At 38.0% G+C, this 23,158-nt stretch overlaps 1 protein-coding gene across 2 annotated transcripts in view; it reads right to left on the bottom strand.

Annotated features, from left to right (window-relative positions):
• Window positions 1-1,961: 1,961 nt before the first annotated feature.
• Window positions 1,962-23,158, bottom strand: part of PKNOX1 (PBX/knotted 1 homeobox 1) — a 43,891-nt gene continuing 22,694 nt past the window's right edge. For both annotated transcript variants that reach the window (XM_074157650.1, XM_074157577.1), the window contains 7 exons: window positions 13,208-13,378; window positions 11,650-11,749; window positions 10,488-10,585; window positions 6,778-6,906; window positions 5,686-5,762; window positions 3,889-4,061; window positions 1,962-2,906 (listed from right to left, as the gene is read on the bottom strand). In XM_074157650.1, coding sequence (XP_074013751.1) covers window positions 2,695-2,906; window positions 3,889-4,061; window positions 5,686-5,762; window positions 6,778-6,906; window positions 10,488-10,585; window positions 11,650-11,749; window positions 13,208-13,378 — 960 coding nt within the window. In that variant the 3' untranslated portion in view covers window positions 1,962-2,694. The remainder of the gene's footprint in view (window positions 2,907-3,888; window positions 4,062-5,685; window positions 5,763-6,777; window positions 6,907-10,487; window positions 10,586-11,649; window positions 11,750-13,207; window positions 13,379-23,158) is intronic.

Genomic DNA, 23,158 nt, shown 5'->3' with positions numbered 1-23,158 from the left:
TTCATAGTTTTGAAGTGTGGGCAAAGGCCCATTGCCACATTATCTCCAAACCAAAGTTTTTTTGGCCATTTTGGTTTACCCTTCCCTTCACTGCTGGCTACTTGCTGCCCCAACAGATCTGCTGTCTCAGCTGTCTCAAAGCAGGCTGGGAAAGATCTGCTAGTACATCTGAGGCAGCAGCAACTGGTCAGGGAAGGAAAGGAGATAGTGAGAAATGACCTGTTTCTCTACCACAGGCTGATTTGGAAAAGCACATATTTGTCCATAGGCCTGTACACACTGAGAAGTAGACTATTCATCTGCCTACGTTCTAAAAGTACAGGAATTAACACACTATTAAATATGAACAAGGGTAGCTGAATAAAACCCCCAAACAAACCAACAAATACAACCTACTATATAATGGAAACTGTGGGGGTGATGAAGCGCTTATGGAGTTAAATAAAAAACAACTAAAAAGAAAAATACAGAATCTATTTCTCAGTTCTAGTCAGCTCAGGTGTCCTTTATAGGAGCAGTAGGTTGAATGTTTCCAAATGAGCATGATTTGTATATGGTAGCTGTCTTTTAAAACGTTTTGGGGTCAAACTGGATTTGACAGTAGCTTTTGAGATAGTTATGCTATGTCAAAGCTCTCCTAATTAAATCTTTCATCATTCATTTACTACGCTCTTTAACAAACATGGCACATTAGTGGCAAAGCAGAGAAGTTAGAAGAAAACATTCTTTAGAAATTACCACTCCAGCTGGAGTAGATCATTACAGTATTTGAACTAAGAAGCAAGATCCTCAGCCAGGAATAAGCAAAAGCCATAGCAGAAACACCACTTGTGTTGAGTAGAACTCAACACCAATTTTTCAAAATAGCTACTAGTCATTGGAAACTAGTATTATTCTCCACACATACCAATGTTACTGACATTTTGTTCCAAAGTTTTTCTTCAAACCAACTTATACTTACTTGCCTTGGAAGACAATCTTTAAAGATCACCTTCCAATCATTTAAGCATGTCAACAAGTACATTCTTTAATCCTACTGAAATCAATGGGACCTAAGCACATGCCTGAGTGTTTTGTAAAGCAGAAATTAAGTATTCAATTAAATACTTGCATCTGTCAAAGGGCTTTGTTCAAATACAGTGTCTAAAAACTCTAAAAGCTAACATCTTTTTCCCTGTCACATTAGAAATGCAACTGGATTTGCTCTAAATCAGGATGTTCTGGCTTCGATCTAACCCAACACTGACAAATGGACAGGGGGAAAAGAGAACATTGATCTCACCATGAGACTCTTGGAGTCTGTTACTTGTATTTAACAAGGGGAAATACAAAGTTCCAACAGTAAGTGTTCATGGATAGATAGACATAGACTCCAAACTTTGGGGGAAAAAAAAGAAATGAACTGTTACCACAAAAAAAAAAAAAAGTTTTCATCATTAGCTCTTTGTTTTTAAATGACACGCAAGGATTTTCTACTCTAATAAAGCCTGCTGTATATTCTGGTAGTAACCTTCAGATTTGAAGAAATTTTATATAAATCCATAAGTTATATTTTGTTTTGTATTAGGGGAAAATATTTCAAATGCAATAAAATAGCAGAGTGATAGCAGAATCAGGACTGTATAGTAAGCAACTTTTCATTTTTCAGATTCAGTTGTACAAACTATAAACTGTTAAATTTCTCTAATAACTGGAAAAGTTATGGGTATTTGAATTTACTTACCTGAATACTCATTTAGCAAATATCTTCAGATACAAGTCTAGATACAGAATTAATGTAATTTGAATATTGGTTTACACATAATATAAATCAATGTTTGACAATATCAAAATCCCATCAAACAGTGGGCCCTTCTTATGCTATTATCAAATATAGTATATCACTGTGGGATAGCTGAGAATCATAGAATGCTAGCGTAGGCTTGTTTATTAAATTTGGTCAGTTTTCAGACCTTCCAAATAGGAATACTAAACATTTATTTTTCCCCTCTGGAAATTCTTTTTTTTTTTTTTTTTCCTCCTCCTGCTTAATACAGTCGTCATCCCAATTCCTAGTGAATTTATAAAAATATTTTTTATCCAATAACCCCGGCAAGGTAAAAATAGGAGTTTTTATAGCAAATGATAAACAGGCTCATGGACTATGAGAGAAACTAAACTTATTTCAATTGCCATACATTCGCTACTGAATCACACATCAACGTTTTCTTTTTATGTGTGTTGCTGTCCACCTCAGACTAGCAGTTTTTAAGGTGCAGAAGCATCTTTCAAATATATGCATCTAACTTAATGATCAAGTTCCACACACTAGTGTCACATGCTTTAAATTTACATCACCTGCCCATCAAGAGCTGTGTTAAATAACAGCACTAATTGAAACTGCATAATTCTTTAGAAATTGCAGCACTTCCAATTCATAGAACAAAGGGGTGCTTATGTGGTTCTTTATATTACTAGATATAATTTTCTGAAATAAGAAAAGGAAATGAAATGAAAAAAAACACATTTGAAAGAAGTTGCTGCACCTGCAAAAACACTCTTTAAGCTTACTATGAAATACAAAAAAGTGCACCCTTCTATATCTACATATAAAACATATTAGAAATAAAACTTGTGTAAAATGTTTGCTGTGCAAACTATAAAAACAGTCAGTCAGTCCATTGTTTTTCCTAAACATTTTGTCACACTTGCTTCCTACTGCAGAGAATCGCTGTTATCCAAGACCAGCCCACTGATATTTGTTGTTGAGAGATCTCCTCCATCATCTTCACCGCTGTCTACAGACTCATCCTCACTTTGCCCTGCCATCATAACTTGCTGAACAGCCAAAGTAGCACCATCAGATGACAAAGATTGGAGACTGTCTACATTCATGTTGACTGGAGCTGTAATTGTTACAACAGCACCTGGAGAAGCACAATCATAGTACTTTAGCATCTTTCTTGGTTTCTAATTTAATAATAAAGTAATATATATTTATATATAACAGAGTTTGTTTTTAATCAACAGGAAGAAAACCAAAGGAACTAAATTAAAAGAAAAACTATACAGGTTGTCAAACACTTGAGTATCAGGAAGTGCCAGAATAAAGTTGGCCAGGAATCCTAAACTTAGCTGTGTTACGGACACCCATAACAGCAATTCTCCCATCAAGTCATCACAAGACCATTTCTGCAAAGTATTCCAACTAAATTCATTGCAAAAAAATGGGAACGTTTATAGAGATTCAAGGTGACTTAAATGGATAAAGTTGTTGTCAGATCCAGGGGAGGCTGAGGGAAAGGTTGCTACAAACTGGAAAGGAATAAAGCAGCAGGACAGAAAGGATGGTCCTGAGATTAAAAGTTATTTATATTTCTTAAATTGCTCTTATTTGTTTGATTCAATGCTAAGGAAGTTACTTCAGTCAAAGCCTTTGGAGGCTCTCTTACATTTCTCTGCCTCTCAATGTTCTACTTGAAACACACGAGGCATATATAGAATTGCAGATGCTTGGTCCCTCTAGCAACAGTGAAAGGAATGTGAACACGATGGGGAGTCATGAAACTGAAACTGCAGTCCAATACTGCTAATCAAACAGAGTGCTACTGACATGCAGGCACATACTGAGAGAACTTAGTTGCACACCTAACCTTGTTCTGTTGTTTCATAACTTTTGAAACAGAAGCAACCATCTCTCAACATAAATTCCAACAGAATACCACCCCAAAACACTGGAATTTTTAAGGAGGGAAAATCTGGCACATTTATGTTATGTTTTTCCAGATTAAAAACACGTTTATATTGACATATCAAGAAGTTCCCCTCCCCCCAAAAGCATGAAACCCTTCATTTCCCTGTTACAGGGGAATTAGCTTTATTATCTGTGGTTTAGGCAGTTCTCCTTACCATCTGACATTGTGAGCTCGTTAGATTGCTGCTGAGCAACTCCTGAAGCAATGGAGTCAGGCCAGAACCTCTGAACTGGTCGGTTCTGAGCTGTTTTCTTCTTTGTTTTGGGAGTTTCAGAACAACTGGAATCCAGCATTGGCTGAAGAATTCGCCTTCTAGCATTGATAAACCTAAACACAATCAAAGGCAAGAAGTACTTATCACCAGTTGGCTGTAAATTGTCTCTTTCTCTCAGATTCACAAAGTATACAGCGAGGAAAAAAAATCAGGAATATAAAATCTTCTCCCTACCAGCTTGCCTTGACATCCTTTTTAATGTGTAAAACTGCTTCTAGAACACTGTCATCCTTTGATTTTGGCAAACTAGCTAAGAAAGTACTTCTATCATTTTGTTGCTAGCAGCATTTTTTCCCCCACCTCAGAAGGGGAAATTCTCCAGACAGCATGACAGATGTACATTTCAAGATCTTACTAAAAACTAAGCACCAAAAAACTTGCTGACAGCATAGCTCTCAGAAAGCTGATACTCCTCTCATTACAGTGCACCTAAAATCTAGCCCCTGCCTAACCTAGTTTGCTTGGTCTGGTTCATTTACTTCTTTAAGCTCCTGCATTACTTATTTTATAGGCTCCCTGGCTTTACAAGGTCTGGTTCCTGATCCAGGAGACAACAGCAAACACATTTTTCAGATCTTTCCCAATTCCGTTTTATTCCCTGTTTTTCACTTGTTTACTTTAGCATGCTAGTTGCTGCCCTTCCCCTTTCTGCTAGTGAACAAGAAAACGCTTACACCACATCGCACTTAGCTACCAGCACTTAACCGACTCAATTTCAATGTAGCTAGCTATGGCAAGGAGTTGTGACTGAGAATAGCATCCCTTGCTGTATCTGACAAAACACATCCAGGACCCATCTTTACCTGCAACGGAAGGAAGGAGGGTGCAGCTGGCAGGCCCACATGGTGTAATGCAATGCTTTGCAGAGCCATTAGTTGGATCCCAGTACCACAGAGCCCCGTTACTACCTGTCACGCAGGTATAGTTACACTGTTCCACTTCTGGAACCAGTGTAGTGCTGCTGTCTGGAGTATTTCCCCACTGGACCCCTCTGCAGCCATGGAACCAGCATCATCTTTGACATCTGAGGAAAGTCCCTGTTGGACTGCAATAATCTTAGGAACCAATACCACAAGCAGAATAGGATGCATGTTGGCACCCTCGCTCCTCTCTTCTGCAGGGAGAGGTGTATTACCATAAAACTCTGGTGAAGATAAAATATGCTAAAACATGTTGAACCACAAACTAGAGTAGTTGAGGTACCAACACTCTCCATTCGGATATCACTGCTTGGAGGATAGCATCCTTTGATACAAGAGCAGAATAAGTATCTGTTGACAGTAACTTCTTAAACATTTGCAACCATGATTACCAGAGAACACTTTTCAGAGCTTCAGGTCACTAAAAGGCTTTCAACTTCAATTTCTTTACTTGCAGAAGAGACACGAGAGTACTTCCACCTCTTTCAGCAATAGACCAAATTTTAATTCCTTAATGTTGCAAAGTTTTCTGGAGTTCTTATATAATTTAAATGGCACAAGTATGATTATACCTTACTATAAAAAAAGAATATGCTTGTGTATCAGTGCATAATTCCTGTATTTTTATACGTGTTTTGTAACATAGGTGGAACAGTAAGTTCAACTCCAATTGTCCAAGTTATACTCTTAATGATTTCTCTATGTTGTAAGCATGTGGAGACAACAACAGACATTAAGTAAGAGTTTTTGCTCTTACCAGTTGTTAACCTGGAGTAGTGTCAGATTTGTTTGTGCTGCAATCTGTTTCTTCTCATCCTCTGTTGGGTATGGATGCTAGACAGGATAAAAAAGCAAACAAGGCATCAGCTTCTTTCATCTCCTCATCAAAAATAAGGACTCCTTTATTACAACTGATTCAAGCTGCTAGTTTAAGACCATCTGACTCGTTAAAAAACAAACTTTAGAAACCTCACAAACTTTTATAGATAAAAATCATTTAACAAATACTGCTTTACTATACAAAACTGATTTTATCCTTTAAAGTGTATATGATACCATTAAACTGCTGATGTGTAATTCAGAAGAAAAAGCTTCTCATGGTTGGCTGTCTTTATTAAACAGCGTGATCCCTGGGCAACACAGCATGTGATAAGATCTGATTAGTTATGCTGTCTAAAGGCAATGTCATATGAGAGTACTGACAAGCACTTTCTAGTTAAATAAAGCTACTCTGAACTCAATGGTTGAAGAGACTGTACGTAACACAAGCAGCATACACACAGTTTCCCTGTATCGTTTGCCTGTTGTAAAACAGTTATAACAGTTGTAAGGTATCAACCAGCTAAACATTGTGATATAACTTGAGACACATTTATCCTTTCAGGATAAGCATTTATGCAAAGGAAAGACATTCTATTGAAAGCACAAGTAAATAGTAACACACTTGGTACACATTAGAAGGATGCTGGAAAGGAGATAAAGCCAGAAAATCTGAAATTCTCCTCTACAAAAAAAACCCCCAAAACACAGATGGAAGGAACTATTTTGCCTTGTGCCATGAACCAGGGTGTAGAGAGCATTAAGCTCTCAACACAATGAAATGAAGAAAGATCCCTTTTAACAATGTTTATTGAGATCATGAGTACAAATGTAACATACTTATTAAAATAATAATAAAATCAACCGACATTAGATTGTGGAACTAGTCCAAATGACTTCGGGGAAAACTGAACTGAGATTACACAATTAACAACAGAATAAATTCCCCTTCTTTATGAAGCAAAATCGTAAGAGACCACATAAAAGAGTTACATAAAAACCTGTGACTCTGATCATGTTCAGTCCTTACCCCTATGTGCTGAAAAAGCCAAGATCTCATCACATTTGTAGCGTGCTTGGGAAGAACTCCTCTTTTATTTTTTGATGAGCCGTCATCTTGATGCAAGATGCCTAGATCTTGGTTTAATTGCAACTGAAGCTGCACATACAATTTTAGAAGAAATACGGCAGTTAACACAGTAATAGCAATATTCTGTATCAATGTATGAATAACTCATTTATAGAAGGAATGAAAAGAAATTAGGCTTGAGGCATGCTGATTATAAAAAGCTACTTTATTTCCTAGGGAAAACTTAAAAAAGCAGCTCTCCTACAATAGCATTCCAAAACATCTTTATCCAGGGAAAATGCTGTATCAGATTTCTATAGTTTTCACGTCATATAACTTCTGTTTTAAGAATTACAGCTGTTAATCAGGCTGTGTATGTGATCTTGTGACAATAGCCAAATACCAATTTACTATAATTTAGAATAAAATCCACCCATATTGCACATGTCAGGTTAATGATACTCTCTACTTATCTACACTACCCCAAGGATCTGATTGCCTTGTCACCCTATGTAGTCATTTGCACATGTGAAGAGCAACTGAAAAACACAATGCTGAACATACTCACTGTGCAAACATAAAGAACTATGGAAGCTGGAAGACTTAAAAGAAGGCCTTAAAGTCAAATTCATTTTTATGCTAGAATTACAAACAAAGATGCTAAAGGTTCTGCTAAATAAATGCATCTAAATCTCAAAGAGCAAGAAGATATGTATGGTAGAACCCTTAAATCACTTTATAAGACCCTTACTGTTTTCCTAAAGGTTCGTATTTCCTTCTCACTTTTGCTTTCTTTTCCACTTCCTACAGATACATCAAATCATTTGCACATCGCTTATCTGAACATTAGGGAATATGTTCTTAAATGCTTACGCAGAGCTGAGAAGAAACAGCATATAAATTGCTTATGAGACTCTATTTCAGACAATTATAACTGAAATTATTCTAAATCAGGTTTTTCAGACAACCCAGAGCAATTTCTTCAAGCCAGTCATTATGTCTATGCCCTGTATGAAACAAGTTTTAAACGAGGTTTAAGCTATAAACTTACAACAAAAATGTATTTGGAGCATACTTTTATTTCCAAAATAATGTTTTACATTCTAAATAATCTGCTCGTATATGGAGGCTTTATAATGAACTTTCAATAGCTCTCCCCAAGTATTTTTTCCCTATCTCCACAGCATTCTTAAACACTGAAAAAGAAGAATCTGAAGAAGGATTTCCCATGGGTGACAAGGAATACAGGTCCAAACCTATGTATAGGTGGATCTGGGAGATTCCTGCTAACATCAAGAGTAGCCACAGATAGAGAAGGTCAAGTCCTTTTTTTTTTTTTTAATTTTTTTTCCATCAGAGCCATAAAAAGCATTTTTCTTCAAAAACATTTCAGTCTAGGAGAGTAATTTTACATATTTCTTTCAGAAAGGTATCTGAGGACAGAACTGCATGCACTCTAGGGAAGAATATGGGCAAATACATACATTTTACTACCAATAAAAAGAAGATAAGAATAAGCATACTTTTTCAGTTGGAAGGTCAGAAGAAGGAAAAAGAAAAGACAGCGAGTCAGTGATTACAAACAGATTTTATGCTGTGGAGATGGTAGCTCCTCATTCACATTTTTAATTGACTCCGTATTCCTGGAATATTTGACTTAACCACTTTCTGCTTCAAGAGAAAGCTAGCAAAGTTTTCCATAACTGAAGACGGTCTAGTTTTTATGTTTCCTTTTCCTTAGTTGTTTCTTTGAGCTCTCCAGATCCAACTCTTTAAGAACCCCTCCCAAAAAGAGTGCTAGTTCTTATCTTATCCCAGGGTGTTCAGCCTCCTGGGCTGGAATGGAGAGCAAAACAACCCCCCCATAATCCAGGAGGAAGTAGTTAATGATTTGCTTATGCACCTGGACACGCATAAGTCCATGGGGCCAGATGGGATTCACCCAAGGGTACTCAGGGAGCTGGCGGGTGAGCTCACCGAGCCTCTTTCCATTATCTATCAACAATCCTGGTCAACAAGAGAGGTACCAGATGACTGGAGGGTGGCCAACGTTATGCCCATCTACAAGAAGGGCCAGAAGGAGGATCCGGGAAACTATAGGCCTGTCAGCCTGACCTCGGTACCGGGAAAGATCATGGAGAGGATCATCTTGAGTGAGCTCTCACGGCAAGTACAGGGCAGCCAAGGGCTCAGGGCCAGCCAGCATGGGTTTATGAAAGGGAGGTCCTGCTTAACCAACTTGATCTCTTTCTATGACCATGTGACCTGCCTTCTTGATGCGGGGAAGGCTGTGGTCGTTGTCTACCTGGACTTTGGTAAGGCCTTTGACACCGCCCCCACAGTGTTCTCCTGGAGAAGATGGCGAATCATGCCATAGACAAGTGTACTCTTGACCGAGTAAAAAACTGCCTGGATGGCCGTGCCCAGAGAGTTGTGATTAATGGGGTGAAATCCAGTTGGCGGCCAGTCACCAGTGGTGTCCCTCAGGGCTCAGTTTTGGGGCCAGTCTTGTTTAATATCTCATTTAGATAGGGACCTCATTGCCCTCTACAACTACCTGAAAGGAGGGTGTAGAGAGGTGGGTGTTGGCCTCTTCTCCCAAGGGAATAATGGCAGGACCAGAGGAAATGGTATGAAGTTGCGGCAGGGGAGGTTTAGATTAGATATCAGGAAGAATTACTTTACTGAGAGAGTGATCAGGCACTGGAACAGCCTGCCCAGAGAGGTGGTGGAGTCGCCATCCCTGGAGGTATTTAAGAAACGTGTAGACATGGCACTTCAGGGCATGCTCCACTGCCCGAGATTGTTGGTTTGTGTCTGTTTGTGGGTGGGTGTGGTGTGGGGGGTTTTTTTGTTGTTTTTTTTTTTTGTTTGTTTGGTTTGTTTTTTTTTTTATTTGTTTGTTTTTTTGTGGTTGGACTCTATGATCTCAAAGGTCCCTTCCAACCAAGAAGATTCTGTGATTCTGTGATCTTTTAGGGTGTGATATAATGAGCCCAATGTGAGGGTCTCCCATAGTCTCAACTGAGTATTTTAAAGGTTTTATGGCAAAATGTTTCTCAACATATACAAATTCTGAAATACATAGTTTCACAGTACTAGTGGTTGCCATCATGATAAAAAGTCAAATTTCTGACAACAGCAGTGTGGCCACCATAATGCAATACAGTAAATCTATCCAGCCATAAACCGAGTTCAACAATTAGAAAAGTTTTAATCATTAAAAAAGTGTCTATTTAATTCAGAAGGGGTTTTTGGTTTGGTGGGTTTGTTTTTGTTTGCTGGGTTTCGGGGTGACTTTTTTGGGGCAGGGATGGTGTTGGGTTTTTGTGGGGTTTTTTTTGGTTGGTTTTTTGGGGGGGGGGGGGTGTTGGTTTTGTTCTTTTAAAAAAAAATTCGTGTACCTATTCTTTTCCGTCATCGCTAAGAAAAGACATTTTACAGGTAGGAACTATAATGACCTGTCAAGGCAGCGGAGATCTGTCTAGGACCTTATGCCATGTTATGCAACTTGTAATTCCTATAACAGTGCTTGCATTAATTTTACATTTGTTACTATGTGTGTGTACACAGAGCTCATTCTGACTCTGTCAAATTTAAACCAAAATTCTTAAAATGACTGAGATTTATTTGAACTCAGAATACTATCTTGTGAACCCCATGAAACAAACCTGAGAGTTCTGGATCCGAATAGTCCCAGGCGACAATGCTTGTGTCACCACTTGACCTTGTGGAGTGACCACAGTGACTGGCTGATACACTGTGCCCCCTTAAAACAAAACAGCAACACAGATTACAGGTAAGTAAAAGCACTTCAAATATTATTCTTTTTAAACACAAACACATCAGCACTGCAAATAATATATTTTGATAATATATCAACTATTTTTTTCTAGTAAGCGTGTAAGATATGCTCTTTGCTACACTAAAATTTTTTCCATCCACAAAAATCTGTACTAAATTCAATTATGTTTCCCTGCATTTTAGGCATTCTAAATCTATTTTCAAAGGAAAATGCCATGACTATCAGACTATAAAACAGTTCATTGTTTTGTTTTAACTGAGCTAATTTTTCAGCCAACAAGGGTCACCACACCAGAACCACACCCATGTATGTCAACTAGTTAGGGCAGTCAGCTGGGTGACACCTAGATGTTCGGGTCAACTAAGGTGGTAGAATCTTGGTGAATGCATAGGGGGTCCTGGGCACCAAAGCCACAAAGCACATACTGTGTCTCAGGATAATGTCTTTGTAAGTATACGCTATAGAGGCAGACCGCATTGCTTTGTTGCATTTGAGTCAAGGCATTTTTTTCTGTTTGTTTGTTTTAAAATCTTGCTTAGAAGCAAGATAAAACATTTCACTTCCACTGTCATCTCCATACAATAGCAGAACAACTTGGACATCAAGGATTTCACAGACTTGGAGGTGTGTTTCCAAACTCCATAGATCATGAGACAGCTAAAAAGTGGAATATTTTAGGTAATGCATCTTTTTGTCAAACAGAACTATTTTTTTGAAGGGAGAAAAAAAAAGAAGAAAGTGTAAAACACCCCAGTCTCTGAAATGTTTTTTAACAAAAGCAGCATTGCACAGAAAGATCTCTTAATGTTATATATAAGTAACCTCCACTCACATATGCATACTTGGTACATATATAAATTAAATAAACATTCAGAAACCAGTGAGGCACTCGACTGTATTATAACAGCTCTTCAGGTATTAGTGTTAAAACATATTTTTAAAAGTATTTGTGTATTTTTTGTAACAATTATAACATAAACCAGAATGAAGAATAAGTAAGGTGCCAGTTTTTCTTTAGTGTGTCATACCTGCTACTGTTGCCATAGTTACATTTCCCTGCTGCAATGCTGATGCTGGCACCATAATCCCTTGGGGACTGAGTGTGCCTGCAATGGCACTTGGAATTTGCTAGAAAAATAAAACAATTAGTTGCTTGCATTTTTAAAAAGTTTTTTTTTTTTTTAAAGGAGATAAAGCATGCTTGTGCAATTTTGGCTCTAAAAATACATTTGGAGTTTAATCACAAGATTAACTTCAAAGAGACTTCATTAGACATTCATCATTACCCACATTAACTTTCTCATTATCAGCAACTATTACCTTTGAAAACCCTCATGAAAGCCACTGTTAGAAGAGATATAAAAATCTTGAGAAATTTCAGGAGAGAAAAGATTCTAGGTACACAAATACTAAGAGAAATCGTTTCTAAAGGCACAGAAGAAAAAGGACAGATGAAATGGACCCTTGATGCTCTTATTACAAGCATCAAAGCTTTAGAGTTTTAGTTATAACCTTAATTCCTTCAATTTCAAATTAATGTATTAAGTATTCAAAATGCCCAGTATGTTTTATTCTGCTCAGGATAGTTCTTACTCAACCCTGACCACATGAACTCTTACACGCTCCTTAATACGCATGAATAATCTCTGTTGTTACCAAATGCAAAATTCAGTCCCCACTGTCTCTACAGAAGAGCTGTAACAGACATACAAAACCCCCATCTTTTAACAGTTCTTTTTGTCTGATTTTAGACTCTCCTTTCCACACGTCCAGACACCAAAACCTAAGTAAGGAGTCCAGACAGCAAAGTTCAAAAGTCATTGAGGCTTTTCAGAATACATAGCTTCAAACACATCACTAAGTCAGAGACGGGCCATCCTCTAAGGTTAGCTATCTACTATGTACTTGGATTGCAGGACTCACTCTCCAGTACTTAACAGCAGAAGCATCAACCATAACATACTAACTGTTGTTAATTAACTGTTGTCAGTTTATTACAAAAAATGCAATTGGTTATTGCATTTAGGTAATGTCAACAACATATAAACTGAGGTTCACTTGTATAGAAATGGGCACTGTTTATAACTACACAGTCACCCTTGGGGACATGCAATGATATACATCTCAAATGGTGCAACTATAATCCATCAGACATTTTCTATTTGTTCTGGAATACAAATTGTGTATAAAAAGTATTAGCCATCTCAGTATTTTAATGAAGTAGACTAGACTAAGGAGACCTCCTTAATAAGGGACTTTTTTCTTCTCCTTTTATTCAGTTTCCTAGCCTCCCTCCACAAAACAGCAAACCCTGGCTACTCTGAATATCTCCATTTGCTGAATTGAGGGAAGACAGACAAGAAAAGTGACTCTATGTTCTGGCACATTTCAAGACATTTGTCCATCAGGCAGTGTCACACCAATATGCAGAAAAAAAATACAGCTCTTTCTACTCTTAATAACTGATTTTGAGAAAGTCAAAGAAACTGCAGAAATTCTGTTTGCAAACTAATAGCAATAGAAGTGTAATTATAACTTCCTAAGGGAATATAAGCAAAACCACACTTAATTGTATTTGAAACATACCTGAGATTGCACAGGTGAGTAAGGACTTCCAGGCTCTCCACTTAATAGAGTTTCACTATTCATTTTTGTCTTCAGGCAGGCAATGTAACGACTACAGAAATCCTTGCAGAGTTCATTAACCTTTTCTAGCTCAAGCAGATGGATACGTAGAACTTGGATTGCTTTTACCATCTAGGGAGAGAATTGGAAAAAAAGAAAAAAGAAACAAAATAACAGTTAATTTAAAAAATATTTAATGTGCAATTTAAGTAAAGACTACTTTCCAGTAACAAACCCCATCCAATTAAAGCAGAGTTACTAATTGCTAAGAGCTGACTGAAGTTCTCTAGCTCTGACCATTATGCTCCTGAAATGTGAAAGGAACATGTTTACATACAAAACCTATACCCTTCTACTGAATAAGTAAACTACCATACAGGGGAAACAAAACACAACAACATAATCGTGGTCTGTCACATGTGACACATTCGGAAGACAGAGCACAGTTAAGGTGTACATGGAGCACAGAATGAGCCTGCATGTCCATGTGATCTTTATCCCCATCATACAACCCTGGGTCATACACCACACAAGATCTAAAGTGAAGTAATCCTATCCACATGTATTATTTGGAAGGCATGGTTGGACCATGCTTAGTAAGCAACAGTCCTCTTGAGCTACATATCAGAAATATCAGGTTCAGTTCCACTTTACACGCTGACCCAAGAAAACCAAAAGCATACAGATGAATTTGAGATACACTGAGAAGCCCCTTCTGTGACTTAGCATAAATTTGTCCCACAGATTGGTAGGGAAGGCAAAAGGAACAGGAAACAGCTTGCCATCTCGCCTATAACAAAAACACAATAGCTTTTATTTTTCTATAGAATTACAATAAAGAGGTCCCAAAGCTTGTCACATTGTTCAACAAGGCTTAAAGTAATCAAACAGCTCTTCAGTCCGAGAGCTTTGAAGTTCCTCTGCAATTGTAAGACAAAGATTAAAAACTCTCAAGCAAAATCTTGTAAGCCCTTTCAGGTGAGGAGACCATTTCTGAAATATAAACCATTAAATACAGAGCACTAAACCCAGTAACAAATCCATGTTTAAATAAAAATTGAAGTAGAGAAGATACATTTGTGATGTGAGAATACTTAAACTTACCGCAAGAAAAAGACCCATAAGCTTGGACAGCTAATGGTACTACATACTGCATAAAAATAGCTTGGGTGATTGTAAGGGTCACGGGCAGCAGATCAAAAGCTAAAACCAAATCCAGATGGCCTAAATTTTTATGAAGCAGTAGGAAATCCAGGACATTCAAGTATGTACATAACACATTGGCAAGCGTAATTACTTTATTTTTTATTTAGCATGCCATCCCCAACATTTACTTGCTATGCTAGATCTCCAAGAAAAATATCCTTCCATTTTACGAAACTGAATTGATTATAATTTTGAAACATAGTGCACAGCTTGATTTTAGCATTATTTGGAAAAATTTGTCCTATATGAAGGGTCATTTACTTGGCCAGAGCACTGAATCCAATGACCAGAAATGATAGCTTACTAAGTAATCCACTTATTACTTTTAACTAAAGAAGCCAACTGGAAGCGGAAGTTGCCTTTGTTCAAAGCACCTGAAGGAGATCAAGGCAGGCAAACTTCTTTGTGTACTCTCCTCTCCACCATGACAGCTTTAGCTTTCATTGTGACAGGTCTTTTCCCTATTTTTTCAGTAGAAGGTATTCCAGTTGTATGACACTCACCCAGTGTAGACAACTGTATGTTTAAATAAAGAAGAGGGGAAAAAAAAAAAAAAAAAAAGAAATTGTAACAAAAAAGGAAATCTTATACCCTCTCAGGGCTAAAAAGAATAAAACCCAAGCATGTATCTTTAAAAGCACAGCTGCAGAAAAATCTGAGCTGAGACTTGAGGCAGTTGATCCAAATTAAAATCTGGTAACTCTTATAACCTATGACACCAAAAGCTTTTGAAAGAGTAAGTGCAATGGCCCAGCGCTGAGGTATGTAAGCCAGCAATCTCCTAAAACCACCCTTAGCACTGGTGGTTGTTTAAACTGTCTTTAAGTACCTTTAAATACAACCAAGTTAAAAATCTAGTTAAATTTCCATAGTTTAACACAAAATAAAGGTCATCTATGTTTAAATATACTCTGCTCCTTTCAGAATTAGAATCTGTAATACTACAATAGCCAAAGAGTTTCAGAGACAAAAAAGCTTAAACTACAGAGTTCTTGATGTGTGGCAGACCAACACAGAACATATATATTAATGAATGCCTTAAGCATTCAGCTAAAATGAGGTAACAAAAATACGCCTTTGGGCACATAATATTTGACTGTATTAGTGATTAGTTTTGCTCAGTCAGGAGTGTTTTTTTTTCTTAAACCATTACCCATATTTATATTACTTATTTAATCAGCATTTGTTTGGAGGCAAAATAAAAGTCCTTTCTTCAGCTTAGATTTAGTTTCAAATTGATGGTTGATACTTAAAGTAAGTAAAAATTGAATTAAAAGCCAAAATCAACCATAAATCAAGAACTAGTAACACTATCCAGGTTTTTGCAGAGCCACACACAGTCACACTACTCTTCCAGGAAGTTGTGCTACTGTGGTTAGGAAGGCAAACAAAACTTTGTAAATATGCCATGCCTGTCACCAGGACTTATTTACTCATTTACAACTACACTAATTGTGGCCATATTGTTCCTGCTCTCTTGCAGACTGGGTGGACCAAGCTTAAATTTGCTCGCAGAAGTTCACTTCTTCCTTGAAACTAAAAAAAAAAAAATAAAAATCAAGAACTACTAATAAAAATCACCCACATTGAACAAAGGTAATACAAAGAAATGTTTCTAGACAGATACAAGCAGTAGTAATATTTCATTCCTACGTTCATAAAAGGCACACCTTAGAATCTTCAACTACCATGTTTTTGTTATTTAGTGCTACTGAGTAGAATATGCCACAGAACAATGAATTTTTATAACCCAATTGATTCAGCCTTTTCAGCTGTAGAAATAAACCTGGAGCATCATTACAGAGAAATGCACAAAGGCAGAAGTAACCATGAGATGTGTATATTATTGAAACTACTGTAAATAAAGATAACGGTAAACTATTAAACAAAGAAAGAAAGATTATTGAAAAACTTCCACTTCTTGCTATCCAGATCATATTCACATATAAATATATCATATATTAACTCTGGAGACATCTTTAGCCCTAAAAATGCTTTAGACTGTGCCTGCATCCTGTCTTTTCAGTGCCTCAAGCACACATTGCAAAGGGCATAGAATACACTATGCACTACTTTAGTCATAATCCCCAGCTCATACCCACCATTTTTTATGGATTTCAGGGCACACAACATAAACATATAGCAAATATATATGGATAACATATATGAAAGAATGTCCATATACTGACAAGTAATCTCACTCCAATGATCTCTCATTTGCAAAAAAACAATTAAAGTATGTATATTCAGAGCTCACCTACTTTCCTGATCAAACATTTCTGGGGCGATTTAGGTCTTCAGAGGAAGAACACAAACTCTGGGAGAGGGGGTATTTTGTTTTCATTTCCTCTATTTTGAGACCTCAGCTACAAGACATAGCTAGGAAAGGTATGACTAGAGTTTTTTGAGACAGTTTTGCACATTACAATAGCAAGAAAACTTTTCAGAAATGCAAAAGCATGGCTAGTTCAGTCAAGACTATGCAAATGACATCAGCTGGCTTCACCACCACTACAACTTTTCCTGACACAACTAAAAATTCAATAGGATAGTCTTTGAGAAGAGGGTACTGAACCAAAAATCCTTACCCCAAATGAAACAAAAAACTCGGGGGTCCTCAAAAAAGCCAGTGTCCTGTTCAAATACAAAAGTGAGAGTATATTTAACACCCCTTGTTTTGTATTGTTTCTAGACTTGATAAAGCCGTATGTAACCTGCTCTGACATCACAGCTGACCCTACTTCATGCAGGAGGTTGGACTACAGACCTCTTGAACTTGTAATCCTACTTTTATTATCCTATGGTTCTATGTATATGGGGAAATTAAAAAAGCCACCCACACATGGCAAGAGTTTACTCTGAACAGAAGCTATACAAGAGACAGGAACCATTCTGGGACAACATGACGTTTCTGCAGTGGCTAGCTTACTATTAAGCAACAAAGAAATGTTAATTACTGAATGTCTTGAGACATCTGAAAGCTCTAAAAATTATCTGCAAACCCTCAAGCTGAACAAGTTCTTAGACATGGACAAACCTGTCCATATAAGTTCTAACCACAAAAGAATACTTGTGGAGAACAAAGAGAATTTGCTTCACTCCAAGATCTGTTTTATCTGTGAAAATGAGACAGATGTCAAAGGCTAAGAGGCAAAGGGTAAGGACCTCCAACAGATGATACTCCATGCTATGGGGATACAGCTGAGCACGCTTCCAGAAAGAAGCATGTGCACCTGGGAACCTCTAGTTAGCAATACAGACCATCAAGATCTGGTTCTTAACAGCAAACCCACCTCTTCTGGTACTGTTGCTTGATAAAAGGACTATAGTGGATGCAAAGTAACAATCCAAAAAGATATGGAGGAAGTTAAAGCTCTAGGAAAGAAAGTACACTACCAATTTAGTAAGTAGAACATAAGCAGAACCTTCAGCTTCCACTTCCTTCCCACAGGAATTAGGATTTGAAGAGGGGAGGTCTGCAGCACTTCTTGCAGCTAATCAGCACTTGGATCAAGTTCAGGGAAGATCAATGGAAACATGGACAGCATAAGTGACCAAGAATCAGAAAAGAGAATAAAATTGTTGAAAGCCAGGAGAAGCCTGTAGAAGAAACCTTGGAATGTCTTATTCCAAGACAGAGGATAATTCTGGCTCCAATAATATGCCGTGTTAGGCATATAAGAGCTAAATATTTACTGCAAAAAATCATGAACTTGTACCTTTTGCTTTTACCCCCCTTAACAGTCTAACCTCTTTGGTCAGAGTCAGTGAATTTGAAGGGAAAAGTTTCAAAGTTCTGTTTGTGGCCAAGAGTTCTTGAAGAGCAAACACCTAACTACCACAGAAAAGCCACTTTCTTCGTGTATTTATTAGGGATGGACTAGAGCTCCTGGAAGAATTTCAGTCCAAAACCAACCACCTCTTCTGACTGGAAGATGATTCTGTCTTGAAACCAAAGACATACCTAGAATGTCAAAACTTCTTACATCTCAGAGCAAGCTGATAAAATCTGTACAGGAGCTAGCACTGAAACATCTCCGTTTTCGTTAAACAGATCTTTGCGTTTTCCTGTGACACACTCTTCCTTGGGAGAAAGAGAGACATCTTACACACCTCTGAAACAAAAAGACAATAACTGAAACTTCACGCTTCAGGGAAGCCATAACACAGTTTTGTGGGTTTTTTAGTGCTGAAGGTTTTGAACACAAACCATTGCTGACTATTACATGAATGCACATATGAAAAAAGAATAGGAACATACCAGTAAATCAAACTAAAAATATGCTTAATCCGGTCATTTCATGGAGTACCTCAAAAATTCTTTTAAGGGAAAAAAAACCTTCCACAAGAAAGTACCATTTTTTCCATCTCTTTCCAAATTCTTACAATCTCTTCTGAGAAATTCGCTCTTCTAAACATGCTGAAGCCTAATACCAAAGTTCTGGGCCGATCCAGAACCCATCAATATTTATAGAAATGTTCTCATCCATTTCACTGCAAATACCCTATTTTGACCATGTGTCTGATAAAGTCAGACTTGCGAAAGACACTGCAAAAGGCTATTAACACCACCTCTGTGTTGACCGTAACCCTTTGGTATGATGCTTCAAGATCACCAACTGACAATGCTGGAGTGGTTAACTACAAAAAACCAGAATCCTTCCATCTAGATAATAAAAAAGGACTGAAATTTGGTTTACAGGCCAGGCTTAGCAATACATGGATATCCTTAACATTAAGTATCAGGTGGATGCTACCTGCATTTCCCAATGCAGAAATCCCTTATACTACTAATGCAGGAAAAGACCAGCTGATTTAGAATGGGAACCATAATACCAAAGTAGCAAGGTAATCTAGATCATAGCTTATTAAGAGCTACTCAAGTTAGAACAATCTTACAGTGTTCTTAATGAACTTCCTTTCTAGTCAAACTGATCTAATGCCTGGTCCATCCAGATTAACATTCTGTGGTCCTCTGGATTAAAACCAAACCTTTCCTTTGGAATACTCAAGGCATTTCAAGTGAGTGTGTAATGTGAAACATTGTAGGGCCTCCTACAATTCTGGCAATCAGTATCTGTGACCCTTCACAACTTCTGTAATCTAGTCAATTAGCCTGAAATGATATTCTGCTGTTTTGGTGCCATTAGTTTAAGCATTGTCACAAAAACTGTGTAGTTGAGTTCTTCATGCCACTTCCAAAAGAAGTAAAAGGAAAAAACCTGAAACAGCTGAATTAGTGACCAATTTCCTTACTATAAGCAGGCCTGTGACTCTTTTCAGATAGGACCTGAATTTGGCTCTTTATAGTACTATAACATTCAATTCATCTCAGTTTAGCTCTGGCTCTGAGTTGAATGATTGCTACCATGCAAGCATTTTCACTGTATTTGTTTGATTCTGCTGGGGTCAGATAAGAGTACAGGTGGAAAGCAAGCCGTTGTCTGGCCTACTTGCTCCACCCTTCTGGCTCGTTCCAATTAGCAGTCTTTAACTAGCTTCTCCTTTTGAGTGAACAGTTGATTTAACATCGGAGTTAAAAAGGAAGGCAGCAAGAACAGAATACATAACAAAAGTGCACAATATCAGAATCCCTCTCTACTAAAAAGAGATTTTAAATCTAGATAAGAATGTATACATTTACGTGACACAAGGCAGAGAAAACTGAGAAGCTACAGCCTTCTCTCTGCAAGCACCAGTATTTCAAGCTGAAAATACAGAAACTCTCCTGCTCATTGCCCCTTACAAAATGAACAGCCTGTCAGAATGTCAGCTGTTCAGTGCTCGGCCTTCAGGACAGAGGACAAGTTGCACTCAGATTTCATTTGGTATCTAGTAATGGAAAGTCATAGCTAACAATATGACTGCAGAACAGGAGCTCAATGCCAAAGATTTTGGATTTTGCAATGTGGTTCCCATTTAAGATAGTACTGACCTCAGCAGCCACAGAATACAAGACAAATAAATACTTCCTCATCCACCTTAAGCAAAATCAGCCGGATTTGTGCAGCCCATCAACAAAGGTGAGCACCACATAAACCAAGAGACTTTGTCACCACTAAAATCACAAACAGGTCAATCAGCAGGACGGACTAATTGAACACAGCAGACCCATGTACAACCAAAGCAAGCTATATCTGACAGAATGTTTGTGTACAGCCAGAAGCACATGAAGCAGGCTAAGGCATGCAGGATCTCTGGGAAACCTATTTTTGAAGGCTCACAGAAACCACAGAATAGTTGAGGTTGGAAGGGACCTCTGGAGATTGTTTAATCCAACCCTCCTGCTCAAAGCAAGGTCAACTGGGGCAGGTTGCTTAGGGCCACATCCAGTTGGGTTTTGACTATCTGCAAGGGTGGAGACCCCACAATCTCTCTGGGCAACCTGCTCCAGTATTCAATCACCCTTACAGTAAAAATGTTTTTTCTTATGTTTTAATGGAAATTCCCGTGTTTCAATTTATGTCCATTTCTTCTTGCCCTTTCACTGGGCACCACTGAGTAAAGTCAGAGAGTCTTGTCTTCTTTATCTCCCATTAGGTATTTAGATACATTGACAATATCCCCCCAAACCTTCACTGCTATAGACTGAACAGTCCCAGCTCACTGAGCCTCTCTTCATACGAGAAATTCTCTAGTCTCCTAATTATCTTTTTGGTTGTTTGCTGGACTCACATCAGTATGCCTATGCCTAGTAGTGGGGAGCCCAGAACCGTACCCAGCATTCCAGATGTATCCTACCAGTACCAAGTAGAGGGAAAGGATCACATCCCTTGACCTGCTGACAACGATCCTCCTAATACAGCCCCAGTATGTTGAATTTCTTTGCTGCAAAGATGCACTGCTGTCTCATACTTGGTTTGGTGTCCACCAGGACTGTCAGGTCTTTTTCCACAAAGCTGCTTTCCAGTTGGTTGGCCACCAGAGTGTACTGATGCATGGGGTTATTCCTCTCCAGGTACAGGACTTGTCTGAACCTTTGTTGAACCCCTTGAGATTCCTGTCTGCCTATTTCTCCAAAAGCAACAAAATACCTCTGAACAATGGCACAGCCATCTGTTCATCAGCCACTCCTCCCAGTTTTGCAACAGCTGCAAGCTTGTGGAGGGTACACTCTGTCCTATCAGCCAGGTCATGAAAGATGTTAAACAGTATTGGTTTCAGCATCAATCCCTGGAGTACAACACTAATGACCAGCCTTCAACTGGACTTCATGCTGCTGACCGAAATCCTTCGAGCCCAGCAGTTCACCCAGTTTTCAGTCTATCGCACTGCTCATTTATCTAATCCATATTTTATCAGTTTGTCTATGAGAACATTATAGGAGACAATGTCAAAAGCCTTACTAAAGTCAAGATAAAACATATCCATTGCTCTTTCCTCATCCACTAAGCCAGAACTACTACATTCCAACTATGAGACTTCAGATGTGCTTCTGAAAAGAAACTGAAATAAGAGAAATAAGGGAAAACAGTATATTTGTGTTGAATTCAGAGAGTTACAAATGAAGAAAATAACCTGAGGCTTAGCAAGTCAGCAGACCTGCTTTATGCAGAACAGAACTCTCTCATTTTTGAGTAAAGTATTGGAGGCGAGTACATTCAAAAAAGTCTTTGGAGAGTGAGCCATGGAAAATTTTGTGTCTTCAAATTCACAGCTGATGTGCAAGAAGCACTCCAGAGGGGTCACTAGCACTAACGAAACCCCATATTACAGAGTGAAAGAGATAAAGAAGTAATTCCAAAATTATAAGTGTTCCTGATAGTCAACTTTCAAGATACGTGGGTCAAACCACAAGATCCTGAAACTGGTATGTTATTTGAAGAATTCTGTGTGCAATTAATTCTTTAACAACCACAGGTCCCAGGAGATTTTGTACATGTGCAAATTAGCCTATGTGGTAAACTGCACTTTTTAGCCTGAATTTAGTCTTCCTCAGAAACTAACAGCTCTAAAGTATTTATCTCCTTCTCCCTCAATAATGCACTCCCCCCTCCCCCACCCCCAAATTTGCACCACTGCTGCTCACACTAAGGCACTAGGGCAGTAACTAAAGGAGAAAAATTATCGTTTCTTTCCCCTTACCTTTATTTTTCCTTCTTTTGTATTTTTAATTCCTACAGTGACAACAGTCATTCTGCTACAGGGTTTATTCATGGCACTGTTTTAGTAGTTAAGTCAATGCTTTTATTTCCTTAGAAAACTGAGTCACTGTCTGTACAAATAAATATTCTCAGGTGAGCTGCATCAAAATTTGCTCACAAAGTTCTAAGGATTAAGATATTAAACTGAAATTTTGGGGGTTCAGTTCTGTTCTAGTTGTAACTGTAGTCAAAGTGGACAATACCAGTTCTTCATTTATAAACTGAGAATATTTACACTAAGAGTATCATTATGTATCATATTATGTGTCTTCCTCTAGCTGCTTTCCCATCATTCTGAAAGGCATTGTTTTTGGTCACCTTTTAAAACCAAAACCTCATCTGAGCCCCAAAATGTTTCCAAACAGAAAATTAAAGCTTTTGTAAGACAAAGAGCTCCTCAGCCAAAGCTATAAGAGAACCTCTTGAAGGGACTCTTGCAGGTGGATTAGCACAAAGTGAACTTGATCCAACCTTGAAGAAGATTTAATCTAAGGTGACTGTATACTTACATAGACCAAGATCAATGATGCAATATATTAAGGTATTTCAAACCTGGGCACTG

This window comes from Numenius arquata, chromosome 1 (genome assembly GCF_964106895.1).
Source record: "Numenius arquata chromosome 1, bNumArq3.hap1.1, whole genome shotgun sequence".
NCBI lineage: Eukaryota > Metazoa > Chordata > Aves > Charadriiformes > Scolopacidae > Numenius > Numenius arquata.
Note: the sequence above shows the minus strand (reverse complement) of the source record. Positions and strands in the feature narration are given on the sequence as shown.